We start from the raw sequence: 27,799 nt of genomic DNA, 5'->3' as shown, positions 1-27,799 counted from the left end.
CAATGTCCACAAGGTTTAAATAAGCACATGCTGCTCTAGACAGTAACATGGTAATACAGATCTTCAGTGTCATAAATGTAAATTTGTAAAGTTTACAGTCATCCTGATTTAGATTCAGTTACCTTCCAGGATGAATGAAGCAAAAATTCTGGGGGTCTGGGTTTTCTGTTTCCTCTCAATTGCTTGCACCTTAAATTCAATTAACATTAGTGATAGGTGCTATGAACTGCAAGAGTAAATGACAATTAAATGATGGGGTGGGAACTGAGACAACACCCAGAGACCACAGAGCAAAGGCAGAAAGAGGACAGTATATCTGTTCCTTGTGAGCTGATTGGGCCTTTATGTGTGAAAAGAACGCTTAAATCATATTTTTCAGATGATGTGATTGCAAAGTGGATGACCAGGAGTGTTGGCACCAATGATGGTGATACAGCATTGCTAGCAGTTCCTGAAACAATCTCTTTCACGAGATTTAGTCTGTCACTGGGTTTTGCTGCTGAAGTGCCTGCCAGCTTGTTTCGTCCCTTTATTGCTTTTTTTTTTTCCATGTTGGAAATCAGTTTGCAAGTTACTTGTGGGGATCTTGCCATTTTGTAGTTTGCATACTTAGCATCTTTTTGGATGGGAAAGAAAAATTTAATACAAATATTATAATAAGCATCAAAGAGATCTAGCCAGAATTAAGGCTATTTCTTGTCCTTAAAAAGTTTTCTAAATGTTCTAGATATTATTCATGTTCTAATTATGTTTAAAAGTCTCATAGTTCGTTATTTTGAGTTGTTTTTTAGTGTAAGTTTTGCTATGGCTGGATTTAATTCACTTTATTATGAAATTCTCATTCTCTTCCCATACTCACTCTATATCTGTCTCTTTTCAGTTACAGAACAGTATGCCTTATTTTCCCTGTGATTGATTTTGTTTACTAAAATATTTGTAAAAATAAGTATTTGCCACCTTTCTACTGAGACTGCCTTTGTTTAACCTCTAAATCATTCCACAAGAGACAAAGCGATGCCATGTTCATTCCAGCGTTATTTTCCAGCTGTGGGTGAAGGGGCGTGTTGAGCCTCACCCACCCAGACGAAGAAAACTGACATGATCCTTTAAAGGCTCCTGTATCACTCCCTCTTTGAAAAATAGCAAGACATATGCCACAAGCCTTTTTTTTTTCTGCAGCCTAAAGTGTGTGCTGACAAATCTGCCTGCTTTTTATGCAGCGTTTTTGCTGAAGGAAATGACCCACTGAGAAATAAAGCAAAAGTAATTTTTTTAAAAAACAGCTTTTTCTGTAGAGTTCCTCATTTGTAAGTAGTGGTTAAAGTATGCTGGTAGGCAACTTGGTTTGATGTTAATGCAATTAAATTATTTCCTAGGATGTCTTTCTGTCTTCTATGTACAAAAACATCATTCATTGCAGGTACATACGGTTAAGTGATTTCTTGTCATATTGATGCATTGGGAAAAGTGAGTAACAAAACTTGCACTGACTTCAGCAGGGCACGAGTTTCAGTATTGGTACTCAGGTCACTCATTTAGATAGTGTAATACTAATATTGCAGGTATATTGTTTACAGCAGAGGATCTTGATTACGGTTGCAAAGTCAATAATTTAGAAGTTGTCAGAATTAAGTTTACCTGTGAAAACTTAATTTGGTCCCTCTACTTGTACTGTTCATTCTTTAATTACACAACAGCAGCATGTTTGCTCCTGCTGCGTGATCTCTGCCTCTGTCAGATGATGAACGATTAATTTAATTCTGTGTTCTTGATGGGTGGCTCTGGCTATATGCACCTACTGTGCGTTATTAAAACACAGATGGTTTTGAGATTTTCTAGAACGCTTGTCATTGTACTCTATTTAAATATTTCTTGATCTTCTCAGCACCCCACTTGCTGAGAGACCTTTTAAATGATGATTTTGAGATTACTTCTAAAGTACTTGCATAGCATTGGGTAATATGAGTGTACAGTGTTGCTTGGGGCTCTGTAATACCTGTGTGCGCTCTGCAGTTCTGATAAGCGTGAATGAAGATCAGAAGTTGAAATGTCCAGAACATGGGGAACATGGTGATGATATCAGCTTGAGTGACATAATGTGATGCTCAGCCAATGTTAGAGGTAAGGGTAAAGATCAGGTTGATTTTCTTTTGACTTGTTCCTGGTGGACTTTTCAGCTTCTCTGATGGATGGGTAAGGTCCTTCTACTGAAAACTAAACCTGGATCAAGTTTATACCTGGGCCTATATAAAAATAAAATTTAAGCAACCACTTGTAAAAAAATGAAAGAGCTGGGAACAGTTGATGGGTACAAGCACACAAGTTGATCACTGCAGGATAAGTTAGGCTGTGAACTTACAGGTTGTCAAAGTGCGAGATAAATGCAAGATAGATATGAAGCGGCTGTGTGCTGAAAGCTCGTAGCCTGGTTTATCTCAAGGTAGTGACTTCAGGAATGTGTATCTTGGAGAAGCTGAGTTAGCATTGCAGAAGCCCCTATAATTGTCCGTCTTCACTTTGAGCGCTTGGCATGGCATTCTTTATTTTAATTTGGATTTTTGTTTGTGTAATTTTCTAAGTGTTTGAAAAGGCTAGTGGAAATCCATTTTCCGTTTTCTGGTGTTGCATCTGCACTCCAATGTTTCATCATGTTTGCAGGCTCTCATATGGACATGTCCTGCTTGAACTGAAGCGGTAGCTGGTAGCTGTCATGGGTTGCTTCTGTTTGTAGACTGAAACTGGAGGAGAGAGGAAAACTGCCAGGCATTTTCACTGATTCCTGCTGAAAGCTGTGGATTGGTAATCTGTGGGAATCTTGGGTTCTGATATGGGCGTCAGTGGAGAATATGTGCTAGTGTCTGTAGGCTCTTTTCTACTTACCCCTAAGTGTGAGTGTTTGCCCACCCCATGCACAGCATCCTGTCCCTTTTCTATCTTGTCTACATGCTCTCACTTTCTACTCCCTGCATTCTTCCACCTGTGAAGGCTGTTCGGTTGTCCTCTGCCTTTTCTTTCTTCTTATCCAGCTGTCCTAGCTTCCACTGTGAATCACAGCCCCTTGTGCCGTCTCCCCTTTTCTGTAGTCCTCCTTCCTCTCACACTGCTGATAGTCTGACCCAAAGAAGTGATTTCAAAAGCTTATAACTTGGCCAAATTTTCATGGAGATGGCATAATGTGTATTCCTATTTTAAAGGCCTTTTTATTTCCAGATTTTGAGTCTCTACTCCAAAACATGAGGTTTAGAGGTTGTTTTTTTCTTTCAAGGGGAAAGTTACTCAGTGGGTTACAGAAGTTGTTACTAAAGCCTGGTTTTTTTGAAGATGGTAGGAACTGTTTAGACTGAAAACTTCCAAAGAAGTCATCCTAAGGTAGATAGATATTTATATGAAAACTGTGTCTGAAATTCAGCAATAAGACTAATAACAACCAGTGACAGTTTTATAAGTAGATTGTGCTACTAGTCGTAGGCATGCTATGCATGCATAAAAAAGAGATAGAAAGACTCCTGCTTTCACATGCTACGTGCATTGTAGAGTTGTTTTCTGTACTCGTTGACATATTTTTGATTTACACAGTTTCCTCCTCTTGAATACTGAAATGGACAGTAAAGCGCAGATATAACTGGCTGCTGCAAGATAGGAGCAGCATATTACAGCCTTTTTCCATGAGAGTCTGGCTTTAATAGGATAATGTCTCATTATTTTTAACCTCCATCTGTACTTGTGTCTGAAGAGCATTGGGAACAATGCACCATGCATAAATTTATATCTAGAACATAATGAAAGAGTCATTCATTTCATATGGCAGCAGTCTTCTGTATATCTGTTAGAATAATATATTTTAGTGCTTTTCAGAGCTTATTTGACCAGTCCTTTCAATGCTGTTCCAGTTCAACAGGCAAAGGGGTTTCAGCAGGTCTGTGACTTGCCTGTTGCTTAGGGGACTACAGCCACAGCAAGAACCACCTCTGAAGGTGTCTATGTGTTGTTACACACACTCTTTTTCTGAATTTCTTCTTTAAGAACATACTACAACTTTTAAGTAGGAGCAGCAAGTAGAAACTTCTCTAATAAAAAAAGTACTTGGTTAAACATTCAACCCACTTGTGTCAGCCTGAATTTCAGCCGGCGAAGGTAGAAGCAGTTAATGTGATCCATGTAGTCCCTCCAGCAAAGCAGCCTACGGTCAAAGGGCTAGCAAATCCTTTCTTGCAAGGATGTGAGGCACTGTGCACTTCTTTAATGCCAGACTGTATTTTTTTTTTTTTTGACTTAACGAGAACTAGATTAAGGACCATTTGCTAAATCTAGAAGAGACTGTCATGAGGTTGGAATTGGCTGTAGAGAAGGTAATTCAGCTAAACCTATGTAATAGTGCATTGGAACAATTTGATGCTTTTTCTGTTCTTCCTGTAGCTCAGATTCTTTTGAAATTTGTTAAGAAACTTTCTCCTGCAATTTTTTCAAAGCTGAACAATGACCTATATATCTTTATTGTATTGTGTCCACTAAGATGAGTGGAAGCTGGCCAGTTCTGCACACTTATAGGTGTGCAGCTCTTGAATCAATTACTTGGGATTATAAATAATGATCACTCTGCAGAATATATCCTGTGGTGTGAAGATGGGAAGTCTGTGGTCAGTGTGGTTTTACCTAGGATGCATAGTTTTCACTGAATTGAATTTTGTTGTATTAGGGTTGTAGGAAAGCAAAGCTATTTGCTCATAGTAAATTATTTCAGATGGGTGAACTGGAAAATAGAGAAGTGTAGATTTGGGGACTGCATTTCTGAGGTGGAAATTTCTGCACATTTATTACTGCAAAACCAACAGAGTGCTGAATTCCTGTCTCTGTGCTAGAATTGTAAGTAGCGTTTTGCATGCAGAAAGTCCTGCCATGTGGGAAGTGGATGAGGAGCATAATAGACATTGTGCTCCAAGTCAAAATTTTAAAAATTGCTGTAAAAGATGTGTAGATGGAAACATACGTTGCTGGGAAGGGAAGCAGAACTTCTGTAGTTTGTGCAGGCAGTAAGACACATTTGAGTATGTTTGTTCAGAAGACATGATGAGGGGAAAAAACCTATGAATGTTTTCTCACTAAATATGCCTTTCCAGGAGAGCTCAGAGACTGAACCCAACTGTTTATGCGAGGAAGTTGGCACTCTGTTAGAGAGTACAGTTGTGTCTGCAGAGTGTGACAAGCCACAGAATTTTACAGATACGTTGTTGGGCTCTGAAGCACAACAAATTACTTGCTTTCACAAATTTGTGTACTGACTAGAGCGTGTGGCTTTGGTGTCTCAGAAATTAAACAGGGCAGCAAAGATGCACAGTTGCATTAACAGTATTAGATAGGTGCAAACTGCCATGACGTGCTGTCTTCAAGAGTAAAAGTCTCCCAATGAGACATGTCCTCCTAGAGTGACAGTGAGAAAGGGTGAACACTGTATGTGAGGAGTAGCATGGGAAATGATGAGCATTGGTGCATGGCACATGATGCATGTCCCAGAGGACACCTCAACTACTATATACTGAGTAAAGCAGGCATTTTCTTAGCTATAATTTTTAGAAAAATTAGGGGAATATCACAGCCTTTGCATATAGTAGGAAATTCAAGGGAGTATCAGCAGCAGTTGTACATTACAGTGAATACGAGCAGTATGAAGTTGAGTTCTTCTGCTACTGCTGAGAAAGGCTTCCAGGTCACGGAAATATCAGACAGTTTGGAAATCATGGGTGATTCTGTCAAGGGCCACAGTGGAGATTTGTGATTTTTCACAAAGTGAGAACAAGACGATAGTCAGGAATTGCAAGACTGAATTAATTGTGGTAGGATGATCTGAGGACCATAATTAATGTTCAAGCTTAATGTACTTATCATGTCCGAAAGTACCATCTTTGCTAGTGCAGCTAGTGAAAAGTTTTTCCTGCATGTGGCCTGGAAATGGACAGTAATAGTTACTTTTGTTGATTTTTGACATAGAGCTGTGAAATGTTACTTTATGGGCATGCTGAAATAGCCTTTTGCAAAACAAGTCTTCTAGAGGTAAGTCAAGACATTAGTCACAAAGCTTTGTTAATGGAGTGTCAGACTTGAGCTGATGCTGTAAACCCTGCAAGGAGCAAAGCCCTAATTTTCTGATGCTACTCAGGTTTTGGGTAAGAGTTGGCTACAGTCCATCTGGCTTGGCTTGCTCATGGAGTGAGCATACTTTAGAACTCAGCTCATCTGGGAACAGCAAAAAGCTCCTTGGCCAACACAAGCAATAAGGCAGCTTGCCAGGAGCTCATAATAGATGAGAGCATCCCCTTGTTGGAGGAGAAGTCTGTGATGGTTATTCAAGCAAATACAATGAGTTTCCTTTAGGTATGCAAATATGGTTATTAGTCCTTGATGGAGAATTGCTGAGTGTTAGTACTTCTGGTGACTCAGGTCATGAACTTGTGTACAAGTCACAGAAATTATCATCTTGGATGTCGTTAGTTATTGAAGTATGTCACTGATAGAATTTGCTGTAAGGGAATGTGCAAACACAGACGACAGAACAAGCACTTGCCCATTCAAATGAATATAATATTTTGTCCAAAGTGTTTTTAAAAAAGCATTTTAGCATTATTTGCCGCTGTGTGTCCTCAAAACTCTTCGGGGAAATGAATTTAAAGTGCTGCCATCTGTTTATCTTACATTTAATACCAAGGGTAAAAAAAGAGTGACAGCAGTTTTGAAACAGAATTACATAATTTTGTTGTTAAAAATACATGCTAAGGATACAGTGTGTACTAGTATGTTGGTCCCACTTTTGTGGGATGTTGCGATGCTTTTTTCAACAATGTTTTAGTCTTTTTATCTTAAAAGAAAACAACTCTTTGTGAAATTGGTGGGTGATAATCACTGGACGGAGATGGCATTCTCTGGGAGAGTTATTTTGTTCCAGAAGTAACACCAGGCACAGCAGCACCTGACTTCTTGTTGAGCTCCAGTAGCAGCTGCATTGGCAGCTTCAAAGGTGAAGTCAGGCTTGTCTCAGGCTGATGCTGATAGATTCCTTGGACTCCTTTTCATTCTCCTGGATGTGAATTTCTGGGTTTTGTCTTTGAGTTAGTGGAGTTCATCCAAAGTTCTATACGCTTTGAGCAAGAAGTTGCCCAAAAGAGGAGGTGTATTGGTCATTTGTTCTGAAAGGGGATGTTTCCGGAAAAAAACCCACAGAGCACCATCAGTTCATATTTCATTTTGTTTTTAAAGTACTCTTTGGAGGAAGAAACAACTTTCCAATTTCAGAAACTTTTTTCTTTTTCTTTTCTTAATTTCCTTTTCCCCCCTTTTTTTAAACAACAAAGCAGTATTTTCACAAAGACAGGCAACCTTACTGGCAAGAGTTCTGACAGAAGAGCACATGCGGTAATTCTCTTACTTTCACCAGTTATGCTTGGTTTCTCACAATATAAATTGTTAGTGGAATTGCTTCTTATTTCCACAGTTTAAGATTAGTGTAATTAAGATGATTTTGCTCTACTATATTATTTACTGTATTTCACTTGGACTAATGGAGAGGACAGATATCTCACCCTGCAGTTGATGTTTTGTAGTTATTGTAAAATATGGCAGATGTTGAATATTGAAGCTGTAAAATGGGAGAATTGGATATTAGAGAAGATAAATAAGAGTGGGGGAGGGGACTGAAGAGGGAAGACAGTATTTGCAAAGTCCTCGGGGTAAGCTGCTTTCAGTGTACTGTTTAAGTTTTAATGACCCATATACAGATTTTAGCAACAAAGTAATGGCCAACTAGAGGAATTAAAGGCCTCAGGTGGTGATCTGAACCGCAAAAGCTGACAGAGGTCATAAGTACTATTACAGTTCAATGCAGGATCTGCTAGGAGGTAGTTTTTATGTTCCTAGTGTCTCTGCATGTATGGTCATTTGACAAGGTTTGAGGGAAGAACTGGTAAAAGCTCAGTTACTGCAGGTGAACTCTTCCTGGGGTTTCTCCAGGTTAAAAGTTCTCATTTCTGGTGCAAGGTACCTTTCAGAACAGTTGTTCTGATTATCTGTTGTTTGTATCCATACCTTTTCAGTAGTAATTTTTCATTGTTGTCCTTTAAAAAACCAACATATCCAAATCTCTCTGAGCTTTTACTCTAAGAAATTCTCCAAATTCTAAGATGAGGATCCTATGAAAATTGTGCTTGGCTCTTCCTTTGAGAAAAAAAGCTTCTGCTTAATTTGTGGAATGTTAAAAGTTACTAGAGATGCACTGATCAAATGTTTAAAAAGAATAATTGTAATTGCAGTAGCCAATTTACAGCTTGGTGGCAACATATTCAGAACACAGGAAAGAGAGTCTCTGCTGACTCTGAATAGTGTGAGTTGTGGAGTGCATGCCAAAGCAAGCTCTTTTGAAATATTTCTTCTCACCTCTTTAGCCAGGTTGAAGGGTTGCCTCATTCCTGGTCATGGAGTTTACTCGCAGGTTTGCAATCCTGTCATCAGGATATCTATGATACGCTTGCTTTGAAGCTGCTGTATGATATCTTCCCCTTTGCTCTCTACCTTCTGCCTAGTGTGAGCTCTGATGTTTTGCTGCTGAGGATGCTTGTAGAGGAACACCAATTCAGCCAGATGCCATGTTGCTATTGTGTTGCTTCCTAGAGTGATCAGCTTGTTGGATCGATCTCTTGAAGACCAGTATGAGAGATGATATGTACTTACCCTAATTCAAAGCCAGATGACCCCTGGAGTTACCTCAGCCTGATGGATCACCCTCAATAGGACAGCAAGGAGTAGCAGTGCCATGGAAGCTCCCTAGCTTCCATTTTGCACAGTAGTGGAGAGAGACACACATTGTTTCTGACACCCTTCCTCTTTTGTGAAAGAAGAAAGTTCCACATTATTCAGTACAGAAATATGCCACTCATTTGCATATCTTTGTATCTATTATTTACTTTGTTGTGGTGACTGATAGTCCTGCTCAGATATATGCATGAGATGACAAGACACCAACGACAGAACGACATTGGTAACAACACATGGCTTGTCAGCATATATTGCTAAAATACGCCATGTCTTGTGGAACATTAAATATGTAATATGGTATGCATATTAAATATGTATGATGGTGTAAAAGAAATTTAGTGAAGGAGATCACCTGGAAGTTCCCTCGGTAAGTCTTTGTTTGTCAGTAGTCTGAAAACACAAGCTAGTGCCATTAAAAAAAATTATGGTAAGAAAATACCATGTATTTATTCTCATGAGCTAATACAGATGATTCCATCAAACCTGTGTTATGTTTGAGAGACAGGAGAATTATTGCTTAAAACATTATTCTTAGGATAGATGTTGTGCTTTGTTTAGAAAGCAGCTCTGTTGTGTTGGATAGGAAAGATGATGTTCTGAAAAGACATGCTTGACTTTTATCCAAGAATTATCTTTAAGTGTAGAAGCAAACTTGGTGTCTGATTGATCAGATGTGAGTGATTGATTCACTTAGAGGAAGCTGCATAAGGAAAGCATCTCTTGCCTCAGCTCATTTTTGCCTCAAAGTGAGGTTGAGTTTGACCAACAAGGTGAAGAAAATAGCACTGAATGGAAAAGCATGGTATTCAAACACACTGAATGTGTGGAACTCATGGACATAGAAGATACTAAAGTACAACTACTGGTTGTCATGTTATGAAACTCTGATGTCAAAAAAAAATCATCCAAGTCACTAAAAAAAAAAAGCCAATTGATGTAAAATATTTGGATCCTTTTTAAGATAACATGTATGTTTTGCTTTTCAGCTTCTCTTTTGAAAGGATTGAAACATGCTAACATTGTGCTGCTTCATGACATCATTCACACCAAGGAGACCTTGACACTTGTCTTTGAATATGTGGTGAGTAAAATAACTAATGTTTTGGATATGGTCCAGAGTGTATTGAATTTGGTGGAAAAGGTCTCTACCATCGGTGATTTATGGATCAGGCCAAAATAACCCTTTACTTTCCTCAGGAGAGTGGAGGCTATATGAGACAGTGCTTTGTACTGGAGTGTGCTAAAAGTGGAAGGCTGGGCTAGACGAGGTTCGGAGAAGGAGAAGTGGCTACTAAGGCTCTTGAAGGACCTTAGACCGCTCAGTTGACTTTTCAAACTGGTTCCTTACTCTGCTTCCTAGTTATAGTTCGTTTATTAGAGCTTTTTCTTTACTGATGTGATAGAGTAACTTTAAAATAGGTGAGGATAATGTAGGTAAGAAGAAGAGGACTGAAATTCTTAACAGATAGTTCCTTCATCAAAAGCATGTAACAAATTTAAATTGTCTTTTGTTGTGACTGGCTTGTGCATACTGTCCTTTTATAAGCAATGTCAGTAAAAAAGAAGTCTGGCACATGCAATTTAGAATTTTTGGTTATTATTTTTTTGCCATGACTAATGTTTTACCTACTGATTAAAACTTCAATTTACATAGAACACAGTGTAATGATCTAATTGTGTTCAGAGTATTACTTTCCAAAGTCTTGGGCTTGGCCTCCTAATTAATCTTTTTAGTTTTTCTAAGACAAACATATGGCATTTATGTAGAACTGCTTCAACATTTAGCTGCGGAATTATGCAATGTACTATCATAATTAACCTCCCAGTTTTCGCAGATGGGTCCAAGAACATGTAATTTAAAAGAAACAAATGAGTTGAGAGAAGGTTAGATTTTCAGTATATCTGTTACTGTGTTGTAATCAGTAAGACACTGCCTTTATAAAGTACAGTGATCACTAGTTTTATTCTTAGTACATCCCTACTTAAGACAGATGGAACTGTTTTGTGTGTTTCTTGGGAGCATCCCTTAATTTTTACATGATGGTGCACACAGCATGTTGTCTGGAGAAGCCATTTACCTTGTCTATTTACATAGCAATGCTACAGTGTAATAATGTGGGTATTCAGCTAGAGGAGCCTGCAGAGCAATTACATGCAGTACATTTTTTTTCTACCTCAGGTAATGGAACATTAATGAAAATTTAATTCCTTTTCTTAAAATCGGTGATTCCTCTGCTCCAGACTTATACACTGAATTAGCATAGGAAAAGCCTTGATATTTAATTTTATGTAATGGTCAGTGTAGACTTATTTGCATAACTTTACATGAATAAATTTTGCAGTCCCTGTTATCAGCAGCTGTATTTATCTGCATTCATCAGAACTGGTTGAGAAATGAGATGTATAGAATATGTTTCTTCCTAAAATAGATGGTTTTGTCTATTATACTAATGTCAAATTTCTGGATTTTACACCCAGTAGTAGTGTTTACAGACTCTGGCTCCCAGCCATGTGTTATATCGTGTTGCTGCCCATGATAAGCATGGACACAGACTAAGCTTCATGCAGTGGCTAGCTCTGGATTCACTTAGCTGTTTGTTTTTCAACAGGGTGCAGTTGGGATTAACCCTGCTGGTGGTTGCACCTTTTTATTCCCATAGTGTTTGGTAGCTATTGAAACTGTTTCAAGATCTTATTTAGTGGTGGTTTCTAGCAACTGATGCAAGCAGTATTTCAGTATTTTGTCTGGTGGGCACAGAGTCTCTCAAGGTGGTGTTCAAGAAGAAGGGGAAGGATGCTTTGTTCTCTCCAACCAGCCTAGGGACTGTACTGTAATGATGTTGTAACTTGCTGCTGTGCCGTGAGATGACAGAATTGCTTAATAAAAGTCCATTTTCATTGTTAGGTAGTGTAAAGTTCTAGGCCGATCAAATAGCTAATGCTATCTGATAATGCTTCTGCTAGAGAATGCCCACGTAACCTGAATTGAATTCTTGTGGGTGTGCATGGTACAGGCTTTAACTGCATGATTGTAATGACCTTTTTTGTTTCTTTTGTCAAAGAGCTCTCAGTGCATAATATGAAGGTGCAGACGCAAAAATTAGAGTTGCCGGCTTAAATCTACAAATTTTGGCTGGTTGACTATGTAATCTAGTTGTGTAATTGGTGTTACTGAGCTCTATATCTGTAATGTCTGTTCTGGGGTGGGTTTTTTTAACACCTGTACATGGTTTAGCTCAATAATATGAATGATTTGTAGTGAAATCAGTAGAAATATTCATGTGATTAAAATTACATGGCGGCATACATTTTCAAATGACTGAGACCTAACAAACCTAAAAGGGGTTGAATTTGATTTACTTCATAAAGTGACATCATGGAACTGATACACTGTTGCCATTAATCACTATTGGACATTTCAAACATACTAAAAACCATTTGAGTGAGATGTCATGATTAAATTAGGGATGAACAGTTAGTGATCCAAGAGGTCTCAGAAAATGGAAAATTCAGGTCACTAGGTCAGTGATGATTCCATTGGGAAATTAATACTGATGAAATGTTTGAGGTTATCAGAGGTGTTCGTTTTCAGCATTGACCATGAAAGAGTAGAATGAAATTTAATTTCTTGTAGCACCTTTCGTTGAAAAATGCATTGCCATAATAAGGTAAAAGCTGAAAGCTGAATAGATTCTGAAAGGAAACATGGCAGTGATTAAATTCTCTTGGTACCTCAAATTAGAATTTTTTTTCATATGGAAGCCTGTCAGATGAAAACATGACAGAGCTTTTTAACTTTAACCTTGGTGGTCCCCAGAAGCAAGAAAAGTCAATCTTTAAAAATTCTTTCTGACAGTTGAAGATCAGGAGAAGTTCATTCTCCATATGAATATTCTGGTGATGAATGTGGAAGAAGGGAAGGGGGGCTTGCTCCTTTTGAATGAAAGAACTTAATTGAAAATAGTTTAATATATACAGTACCTTGTTAGTAGGGCATAATTTCTTTGTATGCTTTGATAATTCTTATATCAGCTATGATTATTGTTGGTCATTCAAGCGTACTGAAAAGGGAGCTGAGAGCTCAATTCTATTACTGGATGACTAAGAGCCATTGCTCATCACCTGAGGAGTTTTGAGGATGAACTGCTTGGAATCACCTCTGCGAAACCTGAAGGGCTGATGAGTCTGTCATGTATGAAGGGTAGAGAAAATGGTTTCCATATAGTTAACTGGGAAGTGCTAAACAAGACCTGAAAACAAAATGTGAAATTTTGACACACTTTGCGTATGGTATCTAAGACTGCAATGACTCCCAAAAGAAAAGCGTCAGTTCAGCTTTACGTTTCAGTGGAGGAGTATGACTGTTCACATAACTTTTGTTCCCCTCCTCTCCAGGCTCTGTTTAGGTGTTAGTTTATATGACCTTGTGGGTATATACGCCAGCTGTAGTGCAAGTGTCACTGATACTTTGCCCAAGGAAATGATGAATTTTACCGGTGAGATCTCAGGCATATTGAGAGATCTTTGAAGATGAATTCACATCTGTTTGTTCTAAAATGATCATTAGCTGCTACCATTTGTTTCTTCATTTGTTTATTTAAAAGGAAGATGACTGTATTTAGAAACACTTAATTGCTGAAAGGCAATCCTAACCAATACATATTGCTACAGGCTTGTTAGAATGATAATGAGGTTTTTAGTATTATGCATAATTATGTAAGTATATTATTATCAATAAATGAACCAGCAACTTGTTCTATTCCTGTCATAAAAGTGAGCTGGTATAGCAATACTTTACATTACGCTTTCAATATTTATGAACTAGATTTGAAACAAGAACAGATACATTTATAATTGGAAGTATGAGTAATGAGTAATATTATTTCTGTCTCAACAGTGAAAAAGCTCCAGACTAATCTAATAGTGTAATTTAAAACCAAACATTTTCAATTACCTTGCCTGTTTTAATCTTTGTGTATGTTTTTCCTTCTTAAACATTACTTTCCATTAAAGAAGAAAGTTTAACTCTCATTGTTTCATTATAGCAGCTAAAATAGGTTGTTATACAATGAGGTGGCTTAGTAAAGTTCATTAGTTACATTTTTCTCCCATTTTCTTTAAGAAAAAAAAAGGTGTCAGTTTTTCATTTTAACGCTGATTGGAAATTAAGATATATACTGCTTATCAGAATTAAGAGTTACAGAGCTGAAGTTTCAAAACCTGAGATTTTGAGTTTGTCATGCAACATCATAGAAAAGTATTATGCAAGGAAATGGTTAAGACTCATTACCTAAAAGGATCCAAAAATTTTGCATTGAAAATTTTGCATTTCTTATAACTTTCAATAATTTGGATTAAACACTATTATTGGTTTCCTGTTTTTATTTATTTTATCAGGGAACATGTGTTGGAACTGAAGGTAGGATGGCACTGCTTGTTTGTGAAAACAAACAAAAAAAGGCACATTATTTTAGTGGGTGAGAGAGCAGGGAAAATCGGTAGAGTCCCAGAGCTGCTTTTGAGCTCTGTTCACTAGGATTGTTCAGCGGTGCTTAATAGCTACTGGAAATTAGGGAAACTGAGCACAAGCGGTCTTCTACTCCTTGATTGAGAGTGAAAGTTATTTGGAGCCTGCACTACCTTATTTCGATGTGAGAGTGAAACAATGGCAATTTTCCTCCTGTTTGAGGACAAGGTGCTTGTCCGGCCACGCTAAGTGAGGACTGAAAGCTAGTGAAGCTCTGCAACAAGCCAGATGCCTCCTGCCACTCTCTTGGCAGACACCCCTGCTTGCTGTGAACATGCTTCATCCACCCTGGGAAGGAGCAGAGCTGTTGAGGGCTCCCAGCTTGGGAGCAGCTGAATTTAGTAGCTTCCATTTGCCTTGACCAGAGAAGGAGCCATTCTCCTGTTGGTTTAACCCCTGCCTCATGTCCCAGGCTTGCCCCAAGTTGCGCTACTTAAATTGCAGTCAAAAAGATGACAGGGCAAGGCTGAGAGGAAGCAGAGAGGAAGGAAAATCCCTCAACTACTAAGAGGCAGTAAGGGAATACAGCTTTTGGGAAAGCCTTGTTTTTCAAGTTTTAATTAGCAGATCAGAGACAGGAGCTGCTGATGTCCAAGTATAGGTTGGGAATGCAAAGTCAGCTTCAGGAGGTAGGGATTCAGAAGGGATTTCATAAGGAAATTGCTTGGTGCTTTGCCGAGAGGTAAAGACTGTGCCAGACATGGGAATCGGCAGGAAAGAAAGAATGAAAAATTGTATTCATATTTAAATAAAAATACTCTTGCTAGGCTATAGTTTACACAGGTCTAGCAGGAGTTTGCCTCATCCTGACTTTGCAGGATCTCACAAAGCTTGTTTAAACTTCATATGGAGGATGTATACTGATGAATAGATGTGTTAATAAGATTAATCAAGATTTACAAGTGTCTATTGAGTGTCTATTCTTTGTACAATTTACTCATGTTTTTTATAATCTCACTGAATATTGATTAGACTTGCAGTGTGCATTGCACCATTTAATAAGTAGCATCTATTATTTATTCTTTTTATTAAGTATTAATAAGTGTATTTAGCATTTTAAAAAAAGCACAACAGAATCAAAACATAAAAAACATTGAGAGTTGAGCTGACAGATGGAACACTGAAAATCATGTGAGATATTCTATCTACTGACAGGTCTCAATTAGTTTTTTCCTAAATTACAGATAAAAATTTCAAAAGTCATTGTAGTCCATCAAAACCACATGCATATGCCAGCAATACCAGTCTACTCAACACAGGTAAATGGTAAATTTGTACACACAAGGAAAGCATGAATCAACTGGAGACCTGAGAGGAAAAAAAAACAAGAATGACCAGTCATCTAGAATAAATCTTTCTGAGGAAAAGTCAAAGTAAGTAGGGCTCTTTAGAGTTGGGGAAAAAAGGATGAGATGGTTACAAACCTCTAAATAGATTGGAGAGAAAGACAGTGACCTATTTTCATGTCAGTGGTAAAAAGGATAAAAAAGAAAATCTGAAATTGCAGTAAGGAAGAGCAAGATTAAACTATAGGAATGTGTCTTTAATGGTAATGATAGTAAAGCACTGAAGAAGCTACTATGGGGTGATGGTCTCTCTAATACTGGCAGTCTTTAAGAACAGTTTAGACAGATAATCAGCAGAATGACATGTCATTGATAATAGATATAGGTAAGTTGATTATTTTTCTTTTTGAGATCCTTTCTATGTGTATCTTTCTGCATCTTAATTTTTATCAGTTAAATATGAATACCTGTAGTCTTTCAGTGAAGTTATTACACTGTTACTTTCCTGTATCAGGAACTGAAGAAAAAATGTCAGTTTATTTCACTACTTTAAACAATTTTTTAAAAAAATCCTTCTAGTTTTAGTTTGGTTTTGTTGTGGTTTTTTTTTTTTTTTTTTAGTAATTGGTTATTTCTATGTTATAGATTTCTGGACAGCTCTACCATCAGTAATATTCTGGTGGCATCCCACACATTCCTTTTAATTTCAGTAATAAACTGGCATTGTCCAAGTCGCTCTGAAGTGAAGCGTGACAGTATCTCAACTTGTACTAGAAACGGTCCAATCTAATTAAACTTTTTTCTCAGGCTCTTTAATAATGTGGGTTGTAACTGCTGTTTAATTCCTCTTAAAAGGAGAAGCTCTGATTTATTCAGTGCAGATTGAAAAAACAAACAAACAAAACACCAACCCAAAACTAGCTGTTTGGAGAGTGATGATTGCCATAATTCTAAATCTTAAAAATAATTTTTTTCCTTTCTGAACTAGCAGTATACAGCTTTGTACTAATTTAATAATATGGGTAAAAAATACATCTATGAAATCTTTAAAAACAGAAACTTGGGTGAGCGATTCTGGCAAAATAATAATAATAAAAACCCTGGAGTCAGAGTGAAGAGATCAATAATTGAAGATATCTTTATAATATGTTTTATGATACAAAAAATAATTAAGGAATTGTGAATAAGAGAAATCAAGAAACAAGCTTGAGTAATAAACAGAGCCAACACTTGAAAGTTAAAAAGGCCTGTTCACTTTTTCTTGTTTTACTACTTTGAGTAAAGAGGATACAATCCATGGAAGCATCATTTTTCTTTTGTGCGCCTTGCAGTCTGAACTGCAATTTTCCCTATAAAATTTTTATTAAACTTGTGATCATGCATGGACAGTTAGGATTAGGAGGCATGGCAGAAAACAGTCACTCAGCCAGAGTGAAGAGAAGTCTACCATAGGATGCCAAAGCTTTTAGAGAAAGTGTTTGCACTGCTTTTTTCCTGCCCTGAAGATGGCATTTTTTTGTAGCCCAGTACACCACCATAGCAAAAGCTCTTGTGCCAGCTCAGCTTGTGTGGATATGTCTATACTACCCACAGCCAGTACTGTGCCAGTGTTAGTGTGGATACTAGACGTAGTGTGGCTGTATGGTGATTGTCAGCCTCCCTATCGTGTAAGTGTTCTGCTTATGTGGTCCTGGAGTGACTACTCTCACCAGGACCTTAGGGGTATCTGCCATGCTCTAACGAGAAATTGTTTGTATCTTCAATTTTTTTTTTTTTTTGTATATGTGGATTTAATGGTCAGTGCTATGAAAACCTAATGATTTAGCAAATTAAAGAAAAAGCGCACACACACATCTGTGTGGGCACATGTATTACAAGTTGCTCAACTTGTAAAAATTGTCCCAGCCCTGTTGACTTTGGGGACTATAAGTTCATTGCAGTTTACACAAGCTGATGATCATCTGCTAAGTTTTGATTATACTAAACAGGAATTCCTGATGATTTTTGAGATGCCATTCTTTTGTTAAAATAATCTCACTAAATTGTTTACTGTCTCTTTAACCCGATTTACTAAGAAGACTGATATAATTAAGATGGCCAGAGAATAAGAGAATGAACTGGCATCTTTAGAAAACAGGATTCTGTTGAAGATTTTATCTCATCCAGCAGTTCTTTCTATGGCAGAGTGTGTCTCACTGGTCAGAGTCACAGAGCAGATTGCTCTTTGTGCAACAAACAGAGACTTTGTATCAATAAATAAATATATATTTTCTAATAGCAACCAAAATCAGAGAATTGTGCATTCCCTTTTCTCTCTAGGATTTTCAGGTAGGTTTGTATATGTATTATGTAGTCCCCCACCACCCAAACTCCTTTTCTACATAGTATTGTTCATGTGTTTTGAAGTGTATTTATCTTTGTTGACAGTGAGAGAGAAATCCAAGTCACTAGAAACATCTGTTAGCAAAATTGTTTTCATTGAAGATGTCTTGTGTCATGTTTTTTTTCTTTTTTGAATCCCTAATATATATCTTTCCCCTGCTGCTCAGCCCAGCTGGTGCTATTGCCTTCTGCTGCTTTTCTGGAAGTTGCTTAGGTATCACCCAGAGATAGCTTGTAGGGTATTTTTTGTTAGCATGGCTAACCCTGCATTGTCTCGTAGTGGGAAGCCACAGAAATACTTGAAAATAAGAACCTATGACACTTCTGAAAATATCAGCAACATGAAATTAGTTTAAACTGTGGTGCAGTAATCTGCAGAGCACTTAGGTTGGAGGATAGATGTCATTTAAAGAGAATTAACTTTTCTTTGTTCTCCTGTCACTTCAAATATTCCTACTGCCTGTGCTTTTATTGGTAAATTATATTATCGGTTTAAGAATTTGTTGGTGACAAAAGGAAAAGTATTTTAGTCAGTAAAACTGCTAGGGCATAAATAATGTGTGCTCTCCTTTGAACAGAGAAAAATGGCTCGCAACAGCCTCGCTGCCTCAGTGGAGCAGCACAATCTGTCTGCTGCATGATGGCATTGCCGGCAGCCAAATACTCCCGTTTTTGTTTTAATGGAAGGGTTCTTTCACATTGCTGGTTTTACATGATGGGAATGCGGTTGGAAATGCTTCCTGTTCCATTCACAAGCCCCAGGCTCTTCGTGCATTTCAGCTTCAAAAATGACAGCTGAAACCAATTAGGCAGAATTATGGGACAGCTAAGTCACATGGAGATTTATCATGACTGAGGAAGAGGAGGGAAAAAGAATGTATTGCAGGGGAAGTAGAAGTGACTAATTTAATTAGAAGAGAATGACAGTCACGTTATTATTATGGAAAAGGGCTGGCAAGGTTGGACTCATTTCATGTCACTGGCCGTGCCTTTGAAAGAAGATGTCTTGCCCTTTGTCTGAACATGTTTGTGTTTGGTAGCAGAGCCTCTGATTTCTGAGCAAGATAACTGAGCAAAATAGTTGATGTTAAAGCAAAGCACAGAGCGTATCTGAGGACATTTGTAGCTTGTGGTTTACTCATTTATTCATAATTAGAATTCCTTCTTCAAGGGGAGAAGGGAGGAGTCTGAACCATCAACATTTGTCTCATTCTTTTTCTGTTTGCATACTCTCTCTTTTCCAGAAGTAGGATGCTTCAGCTGTATAAATATCAGCCTGGATTCTTTTCCCTTCAGCAGATGCTTATACACAGTATGCTCACAAACATAAACATGCATGTGTCTACTAACATAAACCAGAGTCTTGCTGAATAGTAATGACCTTCATACACTTATACACTGTCACAATTTTAAAGCAAAACCCCAGTTCATGTGGCACTGGAGTCAATATTTCATAAGGTAAATGAAACTTTTTGCAGTATTGTCATGGTAGTTGATGGTGTGTGGGAGAAATGAGTGGAAAACATTACAGAGAGAGTCTGAGCAAGCATGTTTTTTTTTTTTTTTTTTTAATTTTACGTTGGGTTTTTTCCTTGTTCCTTGACCGAAGCTGGATTTTGCTTAATCCTTGTACAACTTTGTTGATTTTTATTTAGACTCTGAGCAGTTATGTTGGATAAGTAACTTAATCTCTCCCTCATTTTCATGTACCTGTAGGAGTTGTGATACTTGTCTCCATCATAGGGAGGAAAACACTTGAAATTCATTGAAGTGTGGGTCAGAAATGGGTATTGGCTGGTGTGCTTCTACATACAGTTTGGAAACAGGAGAATGGTTGAACTAGCATAGCTGAGCACGAGTTTTGTATTTCCTGTCCTTGTTGTGTGGTCTCTGGTCTAACCAGAACTCATGGCATCTACCCCAGGAAGGGTCAGGGGTTTTGTAGTAGAGGTCTAGTTACTTGAGATGTGTGCTGAGGAAAGGGTTTGTGTTTTAACTTGCTGAGAGAAGGTAGCACAAAGGCTTGACAGAGCCTTCTCAAGGATGTGTAGCTGTGTGTGCCAGAACCCTGAAGTAAAGTCACAGCCCTAGAGCTGTAGTAAAATACAACTATTTGAAGAAATAAGATGCCAAAATCTGCCTCAGGTTGCCTATATTTATTTTTAATTTCAGCCAAAATAGCCAAGATATCTTAAACCTGTAGCTGGAGGACCCTTATTGTAAATATTCAAGCCTTACAGGATGAGCTTGGAATTTGGAGAATGCGTAGCCTTTGTGGTGTGGGTAGCATTGAGCTATTATTTTGAAAATCACCCCAAATTTAGTCAAGTGATAGGCTTCAGAAAAAATGTCATTTGTACTTAAGAACTATGTCTTTGAAGATTCCCCCTCTCCTCTCGAAGACTTGGCTTTAGTCTTTCACTTCAAATATTGTAGACTGCATCCCCAGAGGAAGTGAAATTGTTCCTGGGGGAGACAGTAGTGGGAGAAGAGATCAAATTGTTCACTTAAAGCAGATCAGATTTTGTATAAAACATTGTTGTGTTAGTGAGGTGGCAAAGTCAAGATCTTAAAATTAGATGACACCAAGATAAAGATGGCCCATACAATCTCCTTTTGCCATCCTTGTAGAAGAGCCTGTTGTGCAGCTCTGCAGAGGACTGTGTGGTGAAGGCATGTGGTGGTGGTTGAACCTTTCTCATTTTTTTGTGGATGTTGGAACTAGGGTGTCTTCTGGCGTTCCTGCCTCATTCAAAGTATCATTTCAAGATAAGGGAGGTAATACTGCCATAGCGAACTGGGTTCCATCCCTGCTATATTGGGAATCATCATCACCATCACAAATTGCTGTCATCGCAATTCAGATATGACCGACTTCTGCTATTCAAGCATGAGATTCTCAGTCTCCCTTTCAAGTGTTATACATTCACAGCTGTAACTGAAGTCAGTCAAAACACAGAAGGCAAAATAGTGCCAAATACTCTGAAAAGTCAAAACCAAAGTGCTTTAAATGAAGTTGGCCAAATCAGTGATACTTAAGACTTTTTTCTCTTTGCTTCAATTCCCTACCTGATAAAAGGGAATAATGCCACATCTCCCCTGGATTGCTGTGAAATTATTTTATGTTTGTGAAGCGTGTGAATAATGTAGCAATAAGCAGGGCAGGAAATCATGGGAGATTAATATTTCTGCCTTCAAAGTAGTAAATAAACCAGAGACTGCAAGCTGCGTGAGAATTGGAAAAAAAAAACCCACCATAAAAACAGCACAGCTGTTCTGTAATCAAGTACCTCCTATTCTGTTCAGTGAGTATGTCTAATCCTGTGAGGGGAAAAAAGTATGTGATCACATTACAAATTTAAAAAGTTATAATGTACATTTATTGGAAAAACAAGTAAAAGGTTGGATAAATCCCATTAATTTGGGATTTTCCAAGCTTTTAAAATTCTTCACTATGGAAACTTGATTTATCTCTATTTACTGGTTTTGTGTAGCTGTTATGAACAGATGAGTGCTAATAGATTATTTGTGCATATAAGTGTGGGTAAACTGGTGGAGTATTAAGAGCAGGATTTAATGGGATTTTGACTTTAAGCTGAAATATCATATGTTCTGTCATCATGGAATTACTTGGGGTGATTTATGTGTGTTGGGGATTAACGGTGTGGCTGATAGAGTTGTTAAAAGCTAGCTCAAAGCAGACTTGGTCTAGCCAGGTCCACCTGGGATCAGGATGTGTGTGACAGATATTTGCAATTACTTGGAAGTCTGTGTACTGCATTCACAGTGTATTCTGCTTCCCTGTGAGGTGTCCTCACCCTCTGAGACAGAGGAAAAAGGACTGTAAAAGATGTGTTGGTCGGTTTGTTTCTTGTCTTCCTGCCTTGTTTCAGCATAGTTTTATGTCACTGCCAATATGTAAATTGTATCTTGAATTTTTCTTTAGGGTATATATTTTATTAGATCAAGGTGGCAACCACAGCAAAGATCCTAGTGTCAGAGTATGGCATACTGTATCTGCAGCCACTGTTCCACTTGGGAAAGCATGTTGCCTTTTACCTCAAAATATTGCGGTGAAGAAAAAGACTCCATTCATCTGTATGGTACCAGTTTCATGGAATACCATTAGAAAACTGCTTTCATCCAGTTTGCTCTCTGTTTTCTTTTTTAATACTTTCCTGAAACTTGTGTTCATGTCGACTTCAACGTCAGTTGAACACACAAGCACTGAAGCAGACACTTGCCTGCCAAAAGGGAGAACAGGTTTAGAAATAGCTCTCCCTGCAGTGCTGTCAGCTTTCCTGGCTATACTAATATTTAATTCAATGTGCATTGAGTCCCTAGCTTGGGAAAAGAAGAGCAGCTGATGCTGCCTTTGCTTTTCTGCTACCTTTTTTTTTTTTTTTTTTTTTTTTTGTGAGGAACAATGTACTCTATAAGTTGCTTTCCCTGTTGGTACCATTGTGTTTAGTTGCTTTTATGAGAAGGACTCTAACATAGTTTTATGAGGGCAAATTCTTGAAAGATTTGAACAGAAGAGACTTTCCATTTCTGTTTATTGTCTGAATAAAGATTTGGTAGAGGTTTCTCTGTGTCTGTAGCATGTGTGGGGGGAAAAAATGTATGCCAAAAGACTGCTGCACAATTGACTCTGTGAGGTTTCCAGGATTCTGTAGAAATTGCTGCTTACGTTGAATTTTAGATAGATGTGAGCAATTGGTTTGTGAAGGAGAGAACTACTGATGCAGAAGGTTGTCCTGGTTGTCCTGGTCCTTGAGGTAGGAATAAGAGGCGAATGATGCAAAACACAAATAGGATCATTGTTGATGTTCATGTCAGGAGGAAATGCATCCAAATAATAACTGAAATGTAAGTGTAAGAAAATGGAGTTATCCTCACAATTCTTTGCAAGTATATTGGAAGTAAAAAGATGACATTGCTGTTCCTAGTGATGTGACTCTGAAGGGGATGTTCTTAAGAAAGCTTTTGGTGAATAGAAGAGTGCCACTAGTGAGCAGCTGGGGTGCTGGGGCTTCAGGGATGGGACCTTAAGAAGTAGCTTTGGGTTTGTCTTCCTCTAATCGGGTTTCTGTTGACTGACTAGTTGCCAATTGTAGAAATCAGTAGAAGGTGAAGGAGGCAGTAAGTTTCCTACCTACCAGGTTGTCTGTGACCAACGAAGGCTGAAGACTGAACTGCAGGGGAATAATAATCCTCCTCCTTCAACCAGCCCATGTGAGGAAGCATGCTGTGCTTGGGGGTTGTGATGGGTCCATCTGAGGCACCATGATAGGGATGGGACAGCACTGCCCTGTTCACCGTGCCAGCCTTTCTAAAGCAAAACTTCAGGCTTTTCTTTAAACTTCTCCCAAGCACTGCAGCTGCTGTCACTATTCAAAAATTTGTATTTAAGTTAAAGAGAATGTGTTATTCCACCAGGGTGGCATTTCTCTTCAATAACAAATAACCCATTAAAATGGGGGGAACCCCTCAAACTTATTTGACACCAGCCATCACCTGCAGTAATAGTATTTCAGCTGATACTTTGCCAGAGGCAGACTCTTGCGCAGGGGTTAGTGACAAATGGCAAGGCTAGCAGATGACTTTGTTCAAGTATCTTTCCTTGGTGTTGGTAGAATAAAACAAGACAAAACTGGGTAATGTGGTGATGCATATGGAAGGATGACTGGTCTGTTTTTGGCATGGCTTATTTATACAGCCCCAGAAAACTAACTGGAAGAAGAGGAATACGTACCTGGAGTGGCCATAGATTTTACAGAAACTAGGAATAAGTCTTTAAGCAAACGTAGACTTTACACGAAATACACTTCACTGACAGTAGCTTTTCAGTGGTAGAGGTGTATTTTTTAATTTTCTTTGTAAATGTATTTATTGATCTGTTAACTATTAATTGAAGTATTGCTTACTGTAGCTTGTGTTTTGGAAGAAGCTCTGTTGTGTTGTATTTAGTGTGGTTTGCCTGTTTGAGCATGCCCTCTGCCCTTGTGATACTCACACTGTTCATTTTGGGACTCAAGTGATTTCCTGCAGTCAGGGCACTTGCTCTCTTGAAGCCACGTAAGAATCCCTGAAAAAAGGTGTTCTAGTGCACAACCTAGTCAACCAGTGTATCTTATGTCATTGCAATGTTAATTCTACGTGCACGGTGTGGTTTTGTAGTTTATGACTTCAGAAGAGATTATACAGAACAGTTGTGGCTAGCATGTATTTTGTGTCTTGGAAGATGTGAACTTTCCTATGTATCCATATAACTCTGCAAAAGAGCACTGGAGAATGGCTCCTGGACTTGGAAATGCTGCACAGAGAAACCATTCTGCTATGTTGAAGGCAGCTTTTGTCCAAAACTCTCACCTTGAAAACTGCCTATGTTTAGTTGGGCTGTATGTGAGGCAGGTATTGCCAAGTAGCTTTTCAAGGAATGCTGGATGATTTTTGCCAGATGTGTTCAGAAACCAGATGTGAAAGGCAGAGTCAGTCTCTGAGTTTTTGGTGGTTAAACTAGTGCATATTTTTGCTTTGTTTATTTATTGTACATAATTGTAACATAATTCCAGAAGCTGAGTTATACAAGCAAATCAGAGAAGCAACATGCCACTTCAGTGAAAGTGTGCTGCTGACTGGAAGGAAAGTGAAGAAATGCAAGAGAAAAATTCAGTGAAAATAGTGTTTCCATAGTAAAAGCAAGAGATACTTATTAATTAAAAATAATATTAAACTATACATTGCAAGCCTGCTTATTTTCTGAAGAGATTTTATGGTATATTTGCAGGGAATATAGGCAACTATGAAGTGAAAACAAAGTTTGGAGTCTTCAGTGAAGCTGTTTTCTAAAGTAGTTGTACTTAATAGCTGTACATGTGCATAATATGTGCTTCTTTTGGAGCTGGAAAGTATCATTCAATACTCTGTTATGCAATGTCTTTCAGATTTATTTTCTAAACCATTAAACTGTCTTAATCTAGGATCACCATGAAATTATATTTGAAAGACAGTGTTTTAATGTGAATAGTGAGAGTAGCGTTTGAGAGTTTTCCCTTTAGGTTCTTCCTCTTGCCTCCAGATACTACCTTTATGGTGCTTTTGTCTTTGCCTTATGGCGATATTGTCTTTGCCTTATGGCGATATTGTCTTTGCAAGGTATAAAATTATATGAAAAATTCAAGTAAGTAATTTACCATATACAGGATGTTAGGAAAAAAATATTTAATCTACTTTTTGTGAATATTCATATCAGTCAAATTACCAAGGTTGTTAAATAAAATGGGAGTGTAAAGGTACAAGTGTGTGTGTGCATGTGTAACTGAAAAATGTCTTTATTTTCCATTTGTTCTGTCCACTCCCAAGGAGAAGGATATTTATTGCTGCAGTCATACAGATATTAATACCCTTTTTTCCATCTGACTTTCTTTTAGCACACTGATTTATGTCAGTACATGGACAAACACCCTGGAGGGCTTCATCCAGAAAATGTGAAGGTAAGAGTCAAAAAGAGCATGTATTCAAGGCAAATGCAGTAGCAGTAACTTTGTGTAAAATGTCATGTCAGTTGTTTTATAGAAACTGATTATTAACTAAAGGGAAAATGATTGGCATATGAACTATATTTTAAAATATTTTTTTCATTAAAAGTAATTAAAAATGCAAGTATTTGAACATTCCCACAAAAGAACTTGTAAAGTCTGTAGAATTGATTCAGAGCCTGAATATATGAGTAAATATTGTTACAGTGTTGGTAACCCCTCCCCTCCATTCAAACATTTGCTCTTAAGACAAGATAATACTGCCCTAAAACCCCTGAGTAAACATGCTTTAGGCTGTCAGTGCTAGATCTTCAGTGAGGTAAGTCATTGTAGGTTCGCTGAGTTTGAGGGCACTGTAATGAATGCTATTAGCTGAATGTACTGCTTTTTATGTGAGCATATAAAATCTTCCCTAATTTTTTTCCTTGCTCACTTTGATGAAGCATTTTCGTAGCTGATCTCACTTTGAAAAAAATGTTTCCTTCTAAGGTAGATACTGCGAATCATCATGCCAGGAAGGAGGGAGTTTATTAGCAGGATTTAATGGAAAGATAGATTGGTAGAGACTTGATCCAGTTACTTTCTGGGAAGTCAGCCAAATGATTTTAGCATCAAATGGAAGCCAATCAGACATGCAGAATGTGTCGTGTGTGTATAGATCACCCAGATGATATTTGTTACACTTGTCTTGCACTTTGACATCAGTCCCATTGTTGTTCCATTTTGGAAGTGTTTAAATCTTCACTTGTCATGCTGAGAGTTTTATTCCAGTATTTAGTTTCTTGAAATTGAGAAATTCATGGAAAAAAATAAATCTCTTTCTTGGAAAACTCAGAAGTCCTGTTTGGCTTAAGAAAATAAAATATTTTAAAAGAGGAAAGAATTTTTTTTTTTTCCAATAGCTGATCATTGTTGTCCATCAACTAGTTGTACAACGTAGATTGATTAAGTTTCTGTGTTCTTTCACTGAAAAGTGGCATCTACAACACAGGAAGTTAGATGAGAATGGCTGCCATCTAAAAACAAAAAAAAATAAGAAAAAGTCTTCCTTACATGTATTTGGCCAAACTAAAAAAAAAAAAAAATAAAAAAAATTAAAATACATGATGTGTATGCTGCAAGATAGCATCCTTGTAATGTACAACTGTCACACAGATATTTTGCTATCATGGACAGGGAAATCCCATGGGTCTTCTCCCAGTGCCAGCTTCACAGTGCCTCTGTGAGTGCAGCACTTCGAAATGACTGAAGGTGGGTGAGGTGGGACCTGCTTTTTGACCACTAAAACTTTTGAGCTTTCTTCACTGCTCAGTTTCCTAAGCAGAATTTCATGTGCTGAATGTGCTTGTTAAAACAACGGGTTTGTGTTTCATTTCCCTGTGTGGATACTTTTACATTTGGCTCTCTGAGTTTTGGGATAAGCTAAGACTGGCTTTGAAAGTTCTTCGAGCTGTTTCAGATTTGTAAGACCTACTCCAAGGCTGCAGTGCTGTATAGCTCAAGATCTAATATGCAGTAGTCATTGTAGCTGTAATTGTTCCCTGCTGAGAAGACATCCTAATTCACTTTTTCTTGATCGTATCAGGGCCCAGTGAGCTTGTCTTTGAGGAGACTAGGCATACGTGGATAATTGGGCTTGCTAATGCATCACTCCTCTAAATCCTGAGATACCTGTCTTTTAAAACAGGAGCTGTGGAGAGAACTGCAGCAGCAGCATTTCCCTTTCAAATTTTGCTGCATGTATTCCTGTGGCTATCTTTGCCATCTAACAACTGTGTTCAGCAACGCTTTTGAAGCTTATGGACACGTTAGAAATATTTCTTTTGAGTAGCAAAGTGTACAGTCCTGATGAACTGCTAGGTCAAGCTTTTTAAAGTCCAGATAGATTATTAAAAAAAAGAAACTGGAAAAAACAAAACAAAACAGAAAAAACATTGGGAAGTTGGAGCAGATGAAACTACTCTTCCACCATGAGCAATCCCACTGGACAATTAAATTTTTTTTTTCTGTTAAATAATATTAATGAAAATTGATTATATGTGTTTAATAGACTCTCTTGCCAGGCCAGCAGCAAAGGCTAGCCTTAATTCATGCAGTAATTATTAAAACCTACCATGATGATTTGAGCTCCTAGGATTTTAAAACTGAATCAGCCTGCCTGGGGTTTTCAGTGAAATACCTGCTCTCAAAGCTGAGTGAAAAATACCTGCTTACCCCAGCAGTGATTTCTTCAGCTGAAAGGACAGGAATTGCAGAGAGAAAGG

The 27,799-nt window shown here is 37.9% G+C and overlaps 1 protein-coding gene across 6 annotated transcripts in view; it reads left to right on the top strand.

The window, feature by feature from the left end:
• CDK14 (cyclin dependent kinase 14) overlaps positions 1 to 27,799 on the top strand; it is a 321,807-nt gene that overhangs the window by 124,976 nt on the left and 169,032 nt on the right. For all 6 annotated transcript variants that reach the window (XM_074864790.1, XM_074864767.1, XM_074864787.1 and 3 more), the window contains 2 exons: positions 9,786 to 9,880; positions 25,428 to 25,490. In XM_074864790.1, the coding sequence (XP_074720891.1) occupies positions 9,786 to 9,880; positions 25,428 to 25,490 (158 nt within the window). The remainder of the gene's footprint in view (positions 1 to 9,785; positions 9,881 to 25,427; positions 25,491 to 27,799) is intronic.

The sequence above is a fragment of the Strix uralensis genome, chromosome 1 (genome assembly GCF_047716275.1).
Source record: "Strix uralensis isolate ZFMK-TIS-50842 chromosome 1, bStrUra1, whole genome shotgun sequence".
Lineage (NCBI taxonomy): Eukaryota > Metazoa > Chordata > Aves > Strigiformes > Strigidae > Strix > Strix uralensis.
The sequence above is the reverse complement of the archived record's forward strand: the minus strand, read 5'-3'. Positions and strand labels throughout refer to the sequence as shown.